The 16,612-nt window shown below is 56.1% G+C and overlaps 1 protein-coding gene and 2 non-coding genes across 3 annotated transcripts in view; 2 read left to right on the top strand and 1 right to left on the bottom strand.

Moving 5' to 3' along the window:
• On the top strand, positions 1-72 carry TRNAC-GCA (transfer RNA cysteine (anticodon GCA)). The gene has a single exon. It is a non-coding gene; the product is annotated as a tRNA-Cys (tRNA).
• Positions 73-2,998: 2,926 nt separating this feature from the next.
• TRNAC-GCA (transfer RNA cysteine (anticodon GCA)) lies at positions 2,999-3,070 on the bottom strand. Its single transcript has one exon. It is a non-coding gene; the product is annotated as a tRNA-Cys (tRNA).
• A 3,335-nt stretch (positions 3,071-6,405) lies between these two features.
• The window catches only part of KRABD3 (KRAB domain containing 3), an 18,753-nt gene continuing 8,546 nt past the window's right edge, over positions 6,406-16,612 (top strand). The window contains exons 1-11 of the mRNA XM_087820944.1: positions 6,406-6,424; positions 8,800-8,926; positions 9,403-9,516; positions 10,236-10,370; positions 11,326-11,466; positions 12,353-12,484; positions 12,687-12,869; positions 13,426-13,578; positions 14,237-14,458; positions 14,914-15,087; positions 15,492-15,665. Of these exons, the coding sequence (XP_087677070.1) occupies positions 6,413-6,424; positions 8,800-8,926; positions 9,403-9,516; positions 10,236-10,370; positions 11,326-11,466; positions 12,353-12,484; positions 12,687-12,869; positions 13,426-13,578; positions 14,237-14,458; positions 14,914-15,087; positions 15,492-15,665 (1,567 nt within the window). The 5' untranslated portion in view covers positions 6,406-6,412. The remainder of the gene's footprint in view (positions 6,425-8,799; positions 8,927-9,402; positions 9,517-10,235; positions 10,371-11,325; positions 11,467-12,352; positions 12,485-12,686; positions 12,870-13,425; positions 13,579-14,236; positions 14,459-14,913; positions 15,088-15,491; positions 15,666-16,612) is intronic.

The following is a 16,612-nucleotide window of genomic DNA, read 5'->3' as shown; positions in this document are numbered from 1 at the left end:
GGGGGTATAGCTCAGGGGTAGAGCATTTGACTGCAGATCAAGAGGTCCCCAGTTCAAATCTGGGTGCCCCCTATTTATTCCTAATTTTGACCTTTTACGTTGGTGCTGAATTTCAATTTCTTCTTACTCATTAGACATCAATGTAATTTTTTTTTTTCTGAAACCGGTACATGGTGAAACTTTAATGCAATCGTTGGCGGTTCTGAACTCCAAATATAAATAGAATCACCAGAAGAGTTCATAAAAGTGCCATTGCCCAGGCCCCACCCCAGACCAATTAAATCAGAATGTTGTGGTGGAGCCCAGGTACGGTAACTATTCCCCAGGGCTCCCAGTCTAAGCTAAGTAGAGAACCAGCCTTAGAGCCTCCTGGAAGCCTTCTCAGACGCAGGTTACCACTCCCCACTCTGTCTGTCCAGCATCCTGTGTTCTAGGTCTCCTCTCAGTCATCCTGTGTGTACATCATTTGTAACGACCGTCACAGCATCTTCCAGGAACAGCTGCCATTTCAGCATATCTTCGTTTTCTTAATTTTCCCCTCCTCAGTCCAGACATTCTCCTTGGGGTGGGCTGGAATTGGTCTATTTCCCAGCCTAACCACCCTGATCTGGGGCTCAGTGGAAGAGCCCCTCAGGGGGCTGAGAGAGTTTGCAGAAGATGAAATATCAGCCTGTTCAAATATAACTTTAGGCTGTGTAAAGATTAAAGACAATGTTGCCCTGGCCGGTGTTTCTCAGTGGTTAGAGCATCCCCCCCCCCCCCCAAAGGGTCACTGGTTCGATTCCTGGTCAAGGGCACGTACCTGGGTTGTAGGTTCGATCCCTGACTCCATCAGAGCGTGTAGGGGAGGCAACCACTCGATGTCTCTCTTTCTCTCCCTCCCTCCCTTCCACTCTCTCTAAAAAAATTAAAAAATAAAAAATCAATGAAAAAGATATTCTTGGGTGAGGGTTAACAAAAAAACACCACCAAAACAATAAAGGCAATGTTATATTTTATCCAAGCTTAAAAAGCAAACTGCGGCAGAAGGAACCAGTGAATTTTATCAAGCATCTCAAAACTGAAGAAGCTGCTTCTTTCTATGGTGTGGGGAACAAACCAGCAGGGTGTTGGGTAGACAATCTCAGAATCAGCTGCGGGTTCAGAGACACAGTGTGTAATTCAGATGTACATCTTTTTAGTATCCGTTATACAAATCTCTTATGATCTCTCTCACAGCTACGTAAAATACATTGCATGACCCTTCAGGTTTACAGAAAAAAACAGAAGTTTATATTTTAATGGGCTAAAAACAGGTTCTTACAATAAAACCATTTGACAGCAGGAAAGCCTTAAGTATTTTTTTATATCGATTGGCAGGAAAGCACAGCAGAGAAATCGCCGTTTAAGAGAGAGCACGGGGCCAGTCTAGTCTTCCTGGAGACGTCTAGCCGGACAAGTCGGCAGATAGATCTTCACCTACCTCCCTGGGTCGTCAATATTCCAGATTCTCTGAGTTCTCTTATCATCATATGACATTAGTGCCTGAAAACACGAGGCTTCTTTTATCTTCAAGGATGTGCTTCAGTCTCCCTTTAGTTAAAGCTGATTCCTTTTGCTAACAAGCCTTGATTGTTTAATTAGCACTTTTTTCCTCAAAGAGGTGGCTTTTGTGACTCCAGTTTCATAATCTTAGAACTTTGGCTTAGAGCCGGGTAGCCTGCCCCTTTCCTGTCCCTGCCCCCCCCCCCAAATGACACTTCTGATGTTGAAAATGACCACAGGAGTGGCAGCCTCCATCTCGCCACCTCATTACTTCAGGTCCTGCCACCCAATCCTGCTTGCCACCTGCCTCTGAACGATCCGCCACCTGCAGCCGGGTGGCCACGGCCAAGGGCATCAGTGTAAAGCCGCATCTGTGAAGGCCTCGGATGAGCCCAGCTGGCTGTCCGTCCAGCACCTGCTGGGAGAGGGGGTGAGGGCACAGTGTGCTCTCCTGGAAATGAAGCTCTGAGCCCTCGACCTCCTGCATCAGACAGTGCAGCGGGGCCAGGGACTCCCTTGCTAACAAGCTGGTCAGAGGCTCACAACAGAGTCAGAAGTGGGAACCTCCAATTTGCGTGGTGCCCCGTGTTACAGGCTTGAAAAGAGGCCATAATTAGAGACATGCCTAAGCACAGACACCTGATCAATAATAGGGTCGGGCCAGATCCACAGGGCTGCTCTTGGGCTCTTTCCACTCCTGCTTCTTCCCCACTCTGGGGAGCAGGTATGACCAGGCCCACGGCCTTCGGCTGCCTCCCACTCCCACGGCGGCAGCCCCGCTGGGCCGGAGGAGATAGACCTTCCCAGGAAATGACCCCAGTGGCTTCCACCCCACGTCTGCTACTAAACGAGACAAGTTCACCAGGCGTGGGAAACTGAACCACAGGCCTTGTCCCCTGCAGCCAGATGTTCTTCCCCTGAGCGAGAGCCCACTTCCAACTGTTTCCTAAGTGACGCCATTTCTTGACTGTGGCCTCCCCCGGCTGGGATTTCCCAGGAACCCAGTCATTTCTGCTCATTCCCTGTCAGCCCATATCCTGGCTGGCTCGCCCTCTCCTGGCCGTAAGCTCCCTCGCCTTTCCCACTGACCCCTCACCTGAGTGCTCTGCCCCAGGCACACACGCAGAGAAGGCAGCCCCTTCGTGACCTTGCAGCCCCCGCTGGACGGCTGACCATCTCCATGCTCCCACCCCAACTCCCTCTAGGCACCTGCCGCCAGCCTGGGCTCACCTTTGCCCAGGTCTGGTTTCCTTTGAACCTTTGTAGTTACTCTCCTTTTATAGCACAATAATTTTTTATATTAAACTTCCCCTGTTTAAATGACTGTGGTTTCTGCCTCCTGATTGGCCCAGACTGACGCATATGGCCCAGCCCAGAGCACACAAAAACCACTGAAGTCCTCGCTGTTTGCTACTTTGGGGAACGTGGTATCAAGGCCATTTATCTGTATTTGGCAATAAAGCAAGTAGCCACCAGGGGGCACCCGGATTTGAACCGGGGACCTCTTGATCTGCAGTCAAATGCTCTACCCCTGAGCTATACCCCCTTGGGTAGTAAAAGCTCCTCCCTACCCTATTTCACCTGTGTAATCAAGCATTCCACAGTGTACAGTAAGCTCTACTCAGTCTTGGTTGGCCAATGAAACTGGCAGGCTGACTGGAGACCCCTTTCTGGCCATGAGTTCACCCTTCCATTCCCCAGAGACCCCTACCTTGTCTAATAGGCATGTTTTCGCTCTAGCTCCCAGTAGGACAGTCCCAGGTTTGAGAACCCCAGTCCCTTCATCCTTCCTTCCTTCCCCCCTCCCTCAAGCTCTGTCCCCTCTTCCCAGCATCCCTCCTCCTTCCCCTCCTTCCTGGTTTCCTCACATCTCCCACTCTCCGACCCTGCCTCCCCCTCCTCAGTCCCTGCCTGAGGCCATCACCTGGGGTCTTGGCTGAACCCAGGGGAGATAGCACCAGAGTGGCAGCAACTCCCGAATCCTGGGCAGACAACCCAGTAAGCTAGGGCAAGGCCACGGCGCCCCATCACCTGGCCCCAGGTCTGTGATCAGAGGTCCCTCTTTCCCTCTGCCCCACAGCGAGGGAGTCCAAGTGCCCATATCTCTCCACCTGTTGAGGACACACATCAGTCCTTCCTGAAAGGCACCAGGCCCTAAAGACACGGAGGATGAGAGGAAGGGCAGCAACCTCAGGGGTGTGTTACATGGCATCCGAGACCAGTGTGAGACCACAGAGGGTGCTAAGCTATGCAATGGAACATCAAGGCCTGGGGGGGGGGGGGGGGGGCGGTTCTCTTCTCACTCCTGTGAACTTAACTTATATCATTACTTTGTTATGAAGGGAACATATTTCACTTTAAAAGTATAATCTAAATTCTAAATAAGTATTTATTCCAGTGAACAGGTGCCTTCAATGTGGCTGCCGGTGTGAAAGGGCCTGGTCCCAGGTGTGTGGAGGTCCAGCGCAGTGGCTCTCAAAGTATGGCCCCAGACCAGCAGCTGCAGCATTTATCTGAGAACTTGTTCATCAGAAACTTTTAGGGGGGGACCCAGTCATCTTTGTTTCAATAAGCCCTCCAGGTGATTCTGACGCACCCTAAAGTTAAGGACTGCTGGTCTATGGCAGAGTTCAGAGTATGAGCAGTTTGACGGAAGACCTTGGTTTTAACCCTGGCTTTCCTCACCAGCTCTGGCTGGTCCTGGGACTGGTGCTAGAATTCCCAGTCTATCCCCTTCTTGGGTGTTTCAGTACCAGAGTCTTCCAGCAGGTGGCACAAAGGGAAACAGATGTAGATCTATGACAGGTGTTTCTCAAAGTGGGGTTTCTTGACCCTCCACAAGGAGCTTGTTCCTAACTCCAGATCATATCTGCATGTTTGACAAGCTCCCACGATGATTCATAAGTACAGGAAATCTGAGGACAGCCCCAGGGGTACAGTGCATGCACCAGGTCCAATCCTGGGGTCCCACATTAGCTTTTCCTTGTGGTCCTTGAGCTGTGGGGCACGTTCATGCTCTGCTAAGCCCACATTCTAGTCCCCTTGATCATCTCAGGTCTGCATAAACTTGTTCAGATGGCTCCAGTTATGTAGCCTTTACATTTTTGACTGATGGGGGGTAGGAACATGAGGAAGGTAAGATAGTGATTGGCTTAATTGTAGGGTCCTAAACCCAAAGTCCAGAAGAGTAGGTTCAGATCCTGAGCCTATGACTTAGGAGCTCAGTAATCCCGAATCTGTTTTCAGATACCCACTGTGAAGGGCACAGACTAGTGACTCTGAAGGCCCTTCCAGCTATAAGTGTCAGTGCTTTTCCAGAAAGGGCAGGCAGGTGGCCACAGCAAGGGGAGCCTGTGGCTTGTTTTGCATCAGGGAGATAAAATGGCAGTGAGGCAGGTGTGGCAGCTTCCAGGAGGCACAACCTGAATGAACACTGGTGGCAAAAATTTATAGGAATAGTGGGCATGAAAGGTATTACTTAGGCTTATGCCTATGCCAGAGGGTTATAGCTCAGGTGTAGAGTATTTGACTTCAGATCAAGAGGTTCCTGGTTCAAGTCCAGACCCGCCCCCTACCTGCTCTCACTTTTGCTTACTGGGGCTGATGTTGAAGATTTAGCTTCTTTCCCTAATCCTGAGCCTTAGGATACCGAGTCCTCCAAAATCTGGAAAAAAGTCAGGAGTAACTTAAAACTTTGTCACTAAGCACCACGGTCCAAGAGCGATAGGTTGCTCCAACTCTGACTTTTTAATTTCACTTACCACAGGTCTTGTTCTACATAGGCTGGTTTAAGTTCACTTTTTTTATAGATATATATGTTTTATTTTTCAAGATTAAAATGAAGTTTATTATTTTTTAATTTTAAAAATAATAAAACTTTGTGAAACAGCTATTTTATCCTCCATTTCTCCATGTTTTCATTGCCCCAAACCAGTGGTGTGCTGGTGAATGTTTTAACCACCAGCTCTTGGGGGGAGGGGCATTGCTGATTTTTTTAGTGTTTCCCAGTGTCGTGGTGTAAATAATCTCACCGTGGCCAATTTTAAGCTACAAGCATAACATCACCGAAGGTGGAGCTGGGAAGACATGCTCACAAGTGATTCTCCGACGCAGGCCAGCTCGAGCGCACCACCGTCTCTAAACCATCTTCCTCACTCTGTCCTGTCCAGCAAATAGCCACCCGGGGTATAAATGACACGCGGGTCAATGCTGCGGCGAGCCAGGGGGCGGGGTCCCAGGGGAGGGTGCGCCGCGGCCTCGTGGCTACTCCCGCCCACCCACGCCCGCGGCCTGCGCCCCGGGCCTGCAGCCCCTCTCCACCCCGGGGACCCGCTGCCCCGCTGCCCCGCTCCCCGGGGGCCTGGGTCGCGGTCCGGGGGTGGGGGTCCCATTCATCCGAGCGCCCTCACCTGGCACAGAGGATGCGCGCAGCACGTGCTGGATGCAAGGAAAGGATGGAGGGACGCGCACACGCGCGCAAGCACGCCGGAGCTGGCCACCCGGCGGGTCTCTGCGCGCAGCCCTCCGGGCAGCTCCGCGGGGTCCCGGGCTGCGGCGCAGAAAAGGGGCTCCCGCCGGGCCTCCCGGGGCTCGCCCCGCCCCCCGCCGGTGCCGCGGCGCCCTCTGGGAAGTGTAGTTCGCGCCTGCGCCCCGCCAGCCGCCGAGGCCGGGGGTCCTCCGGGCGGAAGCGGGACCACCCCTCCCGGGGCGCAGGGCGTGGGGCGCGCCCTCCCGGTCCCCCCGCCGCGGTGCGCGGCCCCGGCCCCGCCTCCTCCCGCGCCGACCTCGGGCCCGCGGCCGCCGGCGTCGCCGAGGGTCGCGCCGCAACCTGCGGGCGGGGCGGCGGGCGCCGGGCCCCGCGCCGGAAGCTGGCGGCGGCGAGCCCGGGATGGCGCAGCAGGTAAGGCGCGGGACCCCTCGGGGGGCCGCCTGCTCCGCGGGGCGCCGCGCGGTCTTCGGGCGCGGGGGCGAGCCCGCGACCCTGCAACTTTGGGATCGCGCTGTGCGGGGCGCGCGGGCGCGGGGCGCGGGGTGCGGGGCGCTGCGGCCCCGGGCGACGCCTCCCACTCCCCGCCTCCAGCCTGCACGCGCCGAGGGCTTCGCTCCACCTTTGGGAACTCGGTCCTGCGGTTACGCATCGCGCTCCCTCGGCTTCGTTCTTTTAATTAATGATAAGTTATCCTGGGAGCGGTGGGCATGAAGGCCTCGGGGAAATGAGCCAAGCTGGTACTTTTATTCCTGGTAGGATCCGGGACACACTCCTCCCCCCACCTCCTATCTGCCCCCCGGGAGACATGGAACTGGGTCCATGCCCACCACTCCCAGATTTTTACTTCTAGGTGAGGTGTGTAGCCCCGGGAGCTGAAGGGAGAGCCCCGTCTGTCGCAGCCTGGGCACAGGTCAGACCAGTTGCGGGCAGGTGCTAGGAAAACGGGATGACACCAGTGGGGAGTTGGCACGCGTTCTTCTTAGCAGGCTCTTGGAGCCATCTGTGTGATTGACGTGGCTCATGACCTTGGGCCAATCTCAGGCAACTGTAGACTCCATGGTTGGGGGGTGGGGTGGGGATTGGGTCTGGGGCAGGCTGTGTCCAGGCAGAGCAGTCACTGTGCCAGGACCTTGGTGTCATTAATGCCCCACGACCTCTTGGGAGGAAGGAGCAGCCAGGCATATTGGATGTCTTGGGAACAGGGGCAGCCTCCCTTGCAGCTCTGGCTGTCCAGTGAGCAGCCCAGGGACAGCCTTACTCAGATATGCCCGCCAGCCCCATGCTACGGCCTCCCGATTGCAGTTTCTTCGTCTATAAAATGAGGGGTTGGACCACTGATCTTTCAGATCGCATGTTTTGGAAGGAGGTTGACCTCACACTAGGTAGCTTCCTGGAGAAGGTGGCCAGGAGTGGCCTTGGAAGCAGTGGGGCACAGTCAGATGGAGAGGAACAGGGAGGGCCTCTTGTTTTCCTGTCCAGCGGCACTCCCAAAAGCTCAGGGGCATGTGAATGCAGCCCCTGGGGGAAGCAGGGTGCAGAGTCTGATCTGGGAGCCCAAGCCTGAGACACTCTGCTTCTCCCCTCCTCGCTTCAGACCCCCCTGCCCCTCACACCGGTTAAGTGTGCCACCAGGGTAGGGCGGTTTTGTTAATCTTACGGGAGATCTGAAGTGCTCTGAAACACGTACGGGTCACACCTCTGCTGATCTGTGGGCCCCTGAGAACAGAGCCCTGATACGTGTCACTCAGCAGCCCGTGTGTGGGTGTTAAAGGCAGAGAGGGCAGGGAGAGAGGCAGATGGAGCTGAGAGGCTGGCTGGGGGCTGGGGCACCTGGTACACCTATAAGTGGGTGTGTCGGGGAAACTACATGCCCACGATCCCCATCACTCATCATCGCATAGGGAGGTGTCTGGGCTGGCCCCCGTTTCCAGCATGGCCTGTGTTCCATGCAGAGGGGCCTGGGATGGGGCAGCTGATATCCCTGGTCAGGGAAGTGGCCTTATGAGAAAGGTGGGCCCTCTATAGCTTTGCATGTCTGTGCTATCAGCACGTTCTTCCCTGGATCTAACTTGCACCTGCCGAGCCCTATGTTGAGCTACCAGGAGATGGAGAAGAAAGGAGCGCCCAAGGCCATCCCGACTCGTTTCTTCTCACTGGCCTCCTGGGGGGGGGTGTCTTGGTGGAAGTCTTGTTAGCAGGGGCAGAGCCTGATGTTGGTCATTACACCCCTCGGTTATGGTTCTCAGGGAAATTGACTTATACTAACCAGACTCATAGAGGACAGATACATAAATCAGAATAGGCCATTTCCTTAATGTACAGTAGTTTCCCCTTATCCGTGGCTTCGTTTTTTTGCGGGTTCAGTCACCCAGCTTCTGGTGGCCCTGCACATTCCTTGGCTTGCGGCTGCATCCCTCCAATCTCTGCCTCTGTTGTCACATGGCCTTCTTTTGTGTCCATGTGCCTCTCTTTTTCTTATAAGGACACCAGTCATGCTGGGTTAAGGGCCTCCTTTACTCCAGTATGACCTTATTTTAACTGATTACATCTGCAGTGACCCTTTTTCCAGCTAAGGCCACATTCACCAGTACTGGGGTGAGGTCTTCAGCATGTCATTTTGGGCACACAGGCAACTCCCATCGCTGTCTCACGAGCAGATTTCTGTTGCTCCTTTGCCTGCTCCCGTGTGTCGGGTGCCCACCCCACGCTTTCTGCTCCCCATTCCCTGGTGCCCACCTGGCCTCGATGGGATGGAACCAGCTAACTCCCTGAGATTGTGCCCACAGGTGTCCATCGCCTTCCAGGACCTGGCTGTGCGGTTCTCTGAGGAGGAGTGGCAGCTTCTGGGGGAGAGGCAGCGGGAGCTCTACAGGGATGTGATGCAGGAGAACTACGAGGCGCTGGTCTCCCTGGGTAAGGAGCTGGCAGTGCCCTTGGGCCTGTCTGGGGAGGTGTGGCATGAGCCCCGGTTGCAAGTGCAAGGGGGACTGGATCCAGCACCAAACATACCCAGAGTCTCCCTGGGACCCTGGAGTCCCCACCCCCACCCCCAGGCCTTGGTTTTCATGTCCAAAAGGAACACCATATGAGGTGGCGTTCGGAGAGCCTCAGCTGAGCTGGAGGCCTCACTGATCTTTTATGCCATCGTTGCTTTTATGGACTGCACTAGGGTTCTGGGTGTGCTTCGGTGGGGTTGCTAAAAAGCTGGCAGAAGCAGAACAAGGTGGTTTCCGAGGTTCTGACGCTGTGCAATTCCTGGGGTTTGAGTGGTCATATGAACACGCGTGTAAACAGGTGCATGGATGTGCAAGTGCCCGGGCCACCTGCTCACTTGTGCTTGGGGGTGGAGGTGAGCTTCCATTCCAGGGGGACTCTCTTTTCTTCCTCAGGGACGGCTGAGCTGCTCCCCCTCTCTGCCTTCCTGTCTCCTGCGGAGCCTGGACTGGCCATGAGCAGGAGCAAAGCTGGTGAGGGACAGGAGCCACCTAGGGGAGGTGCCCTAGGTGAGTAATATGGTAGGCCAAGGCCAAGCCCCTTTGGGTGTTCTGTTCCCCCTGGATAGCCTGGGCCCAAGTGGGCCCACTCTTGTCCCTCCAACCCTATGGTCCTCAGCCCCCAGCTTCACTTCCCATGAGACACTGTGACATCAGTTGTCCCTACCTTGACCTTTCACCACCTTGTCCCTCTGGGCTGGGAGCCTGGTACACTCACCCATTGCATGACGCACTCAGAAGAAACCTAGGGTCGCCCTTGGAGTGCATCACCTCTGTCGATCCCCTTCCTGTCACCCACCTGAGCTCCTGAAGGTGTGCCACAGGGCTGGCATCTGGAGACCTCAGATGGTAGATAGGACCCATGGGCCCAGTCTGGGCGTGGCCCGGAGGTTTAGGGGCTGCCAGGAAAGGTAGAGGGCTTGGATGTGGGAGGGGAGGGAGAGGCAGCCCTCCTTGGTGTTCCCCTGGGAGGAGTAACAGGTAATGAATGACAGTCTATAGAAAAAGAGGCCAGTTACCCAAGGTCCCAGCCCCTAGTCCTGGCTGTGCCCATGGGCAGGTCACCAGGCCTGAGCCCCGGTCCTCTTTATCTCATAGCCATCGGTTCCTCCTTTGCCACTCCTTATGTGGCAGGAGGACCACATGAGATGCTGGCGTGAAGACGCACACAGAGGCATGAGTGCTGAGCTGACGTAGGGTGTGGGGGTTCACTGTGGCCTCTCCGGCAGGAGGAGCACCCCAGCACAGCCTGCACCTCACCGCCCTGGTGCAGCTGGTGAAGGAGATCCCGGGGTTCTTGTTCGGGGAAGTCGACCCTGAGAGCGGGGGAGCCAGCCTGGATGGGGAGCGGGCGAGCCCGGAGGGTAAGTCGGGCAGCAGGGCAGCCTCTGCCATCCACAAGGTAAAGTTCAAGCTGTGAGCGTCCGCCGGCTGTGTGCCTGCTCACTTGCTGCTGGACCCTAGCTGGCGTCACCCCGTGTCATGGACGCCCCACGGCGTGCCTGCTCTGAGAGCACACGGGTAGTTGATGAGACAACAGCTTCTGGCTTTTCCCGTAGTGATTTCTACATAGTGGCTCCTACGTGGCTTCATCCACACCCTCGTGGCCTCGTCACTTGTGCCCTGCGTGGCAGGTGAGGCCAGTCCCTGTTCTTTTTTTTTTTTTTTTTTTTAATGTCTCTTTATTGATTTCAGAGAGAGGAAGGGAGAGGGAGAGAGAATTGGGACATCAATGATGAGAGTGTCGTCATTGATCGGCTGCCTCCTGCGCGCCCCCTGCTGGGGATCGAGCCCCAACCTGGGCATGTGCCCTGACCGGGAATCAAACAATGATCTCCTGGATCCTAGGTTGATGCTCAACCGCTGAGCCGTGCTGGCTGGGCCTGGTCCCTCTTCTATAGGTGAGGAAGACGAAGCTGTACCTTGCCTGAGTGGCCAGTGGGGACAAAGGTCTGCCTCCCAGCCAGTGCTCTTCCCCTGCACCAATCTCTTCTTCCTTCCCTGTGCCCTGCTCACCTGCCCTTCTCAGCTCAGGCCTCCCCTCCTCCGGGGGTCTGTCCCCATCAGCCCGAGCCTAGGGGGTTCCTTTGAATCCACTCAGTTAATGGCAAATGGAACAGAAAGTGGAGGTGGGAGGTGTCTTAACAGAATAAGACCCAGACTATGAGTCGACATTTTAGAGCTCAGGGGTGACAAGGCAGAGCTTACAGATGTTCTGGTCATTGTTAGTGAAACACAGCAAGGAAGGGCTGGAATGGAGCACTTTCCCTGCTGCTGGGCTTAAATCCCAGCTTCCAGTGTCCTCTCTCCTCCCCACAGCAGCTGTGACAGTGGAGACTGGTCCCCTGCTCAACTGCCTTCCAGACACACCCGTCAGCCAGCCTAGTCTGGCCACCACGCCCAGCTCCTCGTCTAGCGGTTCACCCAGAGCCAGGGGCCAGGGAAGCCCCGTCCCCATCAGTGAGTGTGACCCTGGAGTCAGGGGGACCGGACCCCATACCCTATTCATTTTTTCTAAGACTTGGTTTCCCTCGTTGCTAAATGGGGACAAGTTCCCTGGGGAGCAGGACAAGCGCTCGGACTTTATGAACCAAAGAGCAGGTGAGGTAGGTGCTCAATGCCGGGCCACCTCTCACCCAGTCCAGCTCCTGGAGCACTGTGTTCATGTCGCTCACGCGCATAACTGGGGGGTGGTCGCTGACATGCACGCCCATCAGGTAACCTACCTGTGCGTGCCTGATCGATTCTCAGACCTTCTCATCAAGGCAACCCTGAGAGCAGAGGAGGGCAAGGGTAGCCATTAGGATTTCTTTGGGGTCTCACTTTATTTTTTAAAATTCTTACAAATTTATCATTTGTCTGAATGTCTGTTGTTATTTAAAATGTTTTAAATTAATACGGAATAAAATTGGCACCCCTGAAAGACATACCCCATTTAGCCTGTGGATTCAGGTGTTGCCAGGGGTTCTACATCTCCACGTTTGAGAAGCATGAATGCAGAGTGAGGGGCCGCATGTTAAGATTGCTGGTGTCACTTGCTGAGCCAAAGTCAGAGGCTGGAGTTGGGGGAGGGTCCCAGGCATTTGGAGTGAACAGTCTTGGTATTTACAGTTACACCAGGAGACAGGAGAGGACACCCTCCGCCCTGCCCGCCTTTCCCAGGTGAGACTGCTGGAACAAGCCTTACAAGGGCTGGCTCTGCAGCCAGTTCAAGTTCCCGTGACTTGGCTGCCCCCCTGGGATTTAGGGGCTGGAGATGCCTGTCCCTCTGTGGGTACCAGATCGGGGCGATTGCCTGGGGTCAGGAGCCAGGGCTAGAAAGGCCTTCTTGTCCTTCTTGCTACAGAAACTGCAGACACACCGGGGCCTACAGAGAAGGAAGGCCCTGGAGTCCCAGGCGGGGAGTGCAGTCCTCCCACCTGCAGCCCAGGCCAAAGGAAGAGCCACAAGAAACAGCAGAGAGGGGCTTCGGGGGCAGGTGAGAGGCTGGCTTTCCTGAGAGTGGGGTCTGTCCTGGAGCTCAGCAGAAAATGGAGGCTTGTTCCTTCCTCTCCCGTCTCAGCCTCCTGATGACCCCCAGAGCAGTCACTGTCCCATTCTCACTGGTGGGATGTCTCAGATGCCCTGTCATCCCACAGCTGCCACCATCAGGGCTGCATCGACCTTGGCCGATCTTGCAGGTCCTGCAGGAACCTCTCCTGGGAGCAGCCCCTTGCAAGGCCTCATCAACTGCCTGAAGGAAATCCTTGTGCCTGGGCCCCAGCACCCTGAGGCACCCCTGAGCCTACCACCTCCTGTCCCTGGCCTGGGTGTGTCACGGCTACCCAGGGTGGAGCTGGGACCTGGAAGCCTGCCCTGGGGAGGTGAGTCCTGGGGACCTGCCTGAGGTCAAGGTTTCTGAAGCCCCTAAAACTGGAATTGGCCTTCTGTAGCTATTTCCCTGTAAGTCAAGTGTCTTCCTGAAGGATCATTCTCAGCTTGGCTGCTCCAGCATCATCGGAGTCATATTTCAGGAGCCAGATGGTTTTCTTAGAGCAGCATCTGGGCAGCTAGGAGAAGAAAACTCAGAAGCAGACCCTGGATCCTCTTGTGTTCTTTACTTGCCCTAATGTGGGACCTCGGAGGAGGAGGTGCTGAGTGAGTGGGACACTGAGTGGGACACTTAGCGTGGACTTGGGGAATCGGGGCAGCATGGTGGGGGCAGGAATGCCTGTCCCGCAGTCCAAAGCCTATTAGCTGTGCAGACTGAAGGCTCCTGAAGCCTTTGAGCTTCGGTTTCCCCCTCTGTAAAAGGGGATCATTGTTCCCACGTCTGGCCCTGAACTCTTTCACCTGTTTACCTGGATTGTCCACCTGTCATTTCTCACGAAGACTGAGGACACTGGGCTCAGGGTGCAAATGTGTTGCTTTTTCCTGCAGTGAAAACAGAGGCAGCCGGGGAGTGTCCCCTCCAGGGTCTGCTGAACTGTCTGAAGGAGATCCCAGTGGCCCAGGACACACACCCCAGCCCTTCAGGAGTGGGGGACCCGCGACTGCAGGAGGACCCAGGGGCCTGGAAAAGGAATTCTGGAGGTAAAGGCCCCCGGCTGGGCTGGAAGGGCCCTGGGCATCATCCATACCTTCCGCTGCTCAAGGCAGGGCCATGGGGACCCTCCACAGGAGGACACTTGGGCCACACTTCCGTGTGTGAGTTATGTGACCAGATGTCGGGGATTGTCACCATAAGTGGAGCTGGTCACGCAGGAGGTGCTTCATCCGTCTGTGATAATTTTCCAGGTCAACTCTTAGAGGAGGAGCCCTGAATTGCAGAAGGAAGGAGGGGGTGGTGTAGAGGGAGGGACTAAGAGCAGAGACAGCTCCAGCGCAGTAGACATTCGGGGCATAATTTGTACGTGGGGGTTCTTGTTGTGTCCGTGTGGGCTGGGTAGTATTTCCACGCTCTCAGCTCACCCGTGCTCAGCAGCTTCTCAGGACTTTGAGAAAGTGGAATTGAGACTGGTGTGCTGGCCTTGGAGGAAAGACCCTGATTGGTGCAGCCTGGGGAGGGCTGGCCTGGCCCCTGTGGAAACCTCTGGAGGCGTCCACATGGGGCTGGGGGTGGGGAGGCTGGTGGCACAGGGAGTGTGAGTTGGTTCATCTGCTGGTGACTGAGCGGTGACTGCCTCAGAGGGGAGACTGCCATGGAGACCCCATCCTAGCCCATGAGGGCCTCATGGAGGGCTTTCCGCAGGGCCCAGACCCCTCCAGACCCCTTCTCCTGGCCCCGGTACTGGTGCTGACGCTGGCCACATGCTGTCTGTGAAGATGGAGGATGGCTGGGCCAGGAGCCCCCCCGTGCCAGTGTCCTGTCAGCTCCGCAAGCGGACACACAGCCCCTCTGCCACCCGCAGCTCGGGGGGCGATGGAGACACCAGTGGGGTCCGAGTGCCCAGCTGGGGCCCAGCAGCACAAGGTGAGGCCCGAGTCATCTGCTTGAGTCCTGCTGGGGTTCTTAGCAGCCCCTACAAAGTTCTACCCGCCCACAGGGGAAGGAGCAGGCCCAGTCCACAGGGGAAGAGCCAGCTGTCCTCCAGCAATTAGTGCCTCTCCCAACCTACGCCCTCCTTAACCCAGCCCATGCCCAGTGAGCCCTCCCTCATGAGGACCTTCACTTGCAGAGGTTTCCTGACTTCAGGGAGCTAGCTGGTCATATGTGTGGCTCTCCCACCCCCAGGACCTGGGGACAGTCTGTCATCCCTCCCATATGAACAGAGCAGACCTAAGTCCCCCCACAGGAGGGCGCCTGCCTGGAAGGCTCCCATAGCAGCAGGACTTGCCACCGCAGCAGAAGGCGGGCAGGGCAGCCATCCTGGGGCCAGGCCAGGGGACCTGCCAGAGATGGTGATAGGGCCATCTCCCCTGTCCCAGCCAGCAGTGCCTCGAGCTCACCCCTGGAAGCCCTGGAGGCCTGTCTGAAGGGCATTCCCCTGAGTGGGTCGTTACCTCCCCAGCCGCCAGCCACCTCTTGGTTCCGGAGCCCCCAGCCAGGAGACCCCGGGTCTCAGAGGCCCGAGCTGCAGCCCCGAGGACCACACAGTCAAGGTAGACTTGGCCATGGGCTGGGGTGGCGTTTGTCCCTGCACACGCATGGGGGGCTGTCAAGGACACCGTGATGTCCTCCTCTTCTCATCCTGGGCCTCTTAAAGTACAGGCCCTTCTCCCCTCCCACCCCCTCCCCGTCTCACACCTGCCCCCAAAGAGCTGGGCAGTTAAAGTGCCCCTGCCCACTGCCTTCTCTAAGAGCTCTTACTCTCTAGCCCCATGAGAACAGTGGTTGGGGCGTGTGGGGTAATGTGCTGTGGTATTTTAATCAGTGCCCTAACCAGTGGGGAGACCCCGGTGGAAGATCCTTTGTGCAGGTCTCCCGGGCGCCTGCCCACAGCTCAGGGCCCCGGGGATCTCGTCCCTAGTGGCTTTCCCATGATGCCCGCTGTGCTTTTCCACAGGAGTGACTATGGGGCCTCTTCTGGCTCTGGGCCTGCAGGGCTTCGCCAGAGATGGCCCTGCCCTGCCCCCAGGACCCCGCAGCACGCCCACCAGCTTCTCCTCATCCAGCAGCACTGATGGGGATCTGGAGTTCCAGATCCCGGAGGGTGGCCAGGGGCGCAGGCCTGGGAAAGGTAAGCTGACCAGCCTGAGCTTGGGGTTCACCCTGGGAAAGGATGGGAGGCGCCCCAGCCCGCTGTGGTGTCCAACTGGCCCCCAGTCAGGTCCCATGCCCAGTGCTGCCAGCAGATCTGGGATGCCAGACAGAAGAGGCACTGGACTTGTTTTGGGTGGGGGCGTCTGTTTTAGCGCATTGGCTCAGAAGGGTCAGGACAACATGTGAGATCTCTTAAAAGATAAAAAGGGGTCGCCCTGGCCGGGTGGCTTGGTTGGAGCGTTGTCGCGTACACCGAAAGGTGGCAGGTTCTATTCTAAGTCAGGGCACATACCTAGGTTGCAGGCTCAGTCCCTAGTTGGGGCGCATATGGGAGGCAGCTGACCAATGTTTCTCTCTCTTTCTCTCTTTCCCCTTTCTCTAAAAACATATCCTTGGGTGAGGATTTAAAAAAAAAAAGCCCTAGCTAGTGTGACTTGGAGCATCGTCCTGCACACTGAAAGGCCTCGGGTTTGATTCTTGGTCAGGGCACATACTTAGGTTGCAGGCTCCATCCCCAGCCCTTGTCGGGGCGCTTGTGGGAGGCAACCAATTGATTTGTCTCTCTCCCATCTATGTTTCTCTCTCTCTCCCCCTCCTCCCTTCCACTCTCTTTGAAAATCAGTGGGAAAAATATCCTCAGGTAAGGATTAATAGCAACAAAAAGAGTGTATTTGGTGACCTGCTTCTCCCCAGGTCTCTCTGCATAGAGGCTTTCACGGTGAGCTGTCACCTCTAGAATCTTGCAATACTCTCCAGTGTCCCCTCTTGACCTGCAGAATGGGCTCCTCCCTCTAGAATTTTGGCTCATTTAGTTCCTGTTGCTTCCACAGCTCCCTGTCACCAGAAGGGTGGTTTTTGCAATTTATTTGGCTCTGTCTCCTAGTTGAACTGCATTAGCGTTGGTCTTCCTTGGCCTACCCCATC

Source organism: Miniopterus natalensis, chromosome 10, assembly GCF_054644295.1.
Source record: "Miniopterus natalensis isolate mMinNat1 chromosome 10, mMinNat1.hap1, whole genome shotgun sequence".
NCBI lineage: Eukaryota > Metazoa > Chordata > Mammalia > Chiroptera > Miniopteridae > Miniopterus > Miniopterus natalensis.
The sequence above is the reverse complement of the archived record's forward strand: the minus strand, read 5'-3'. Positions and strand labels throughout refer to the sequence as shown.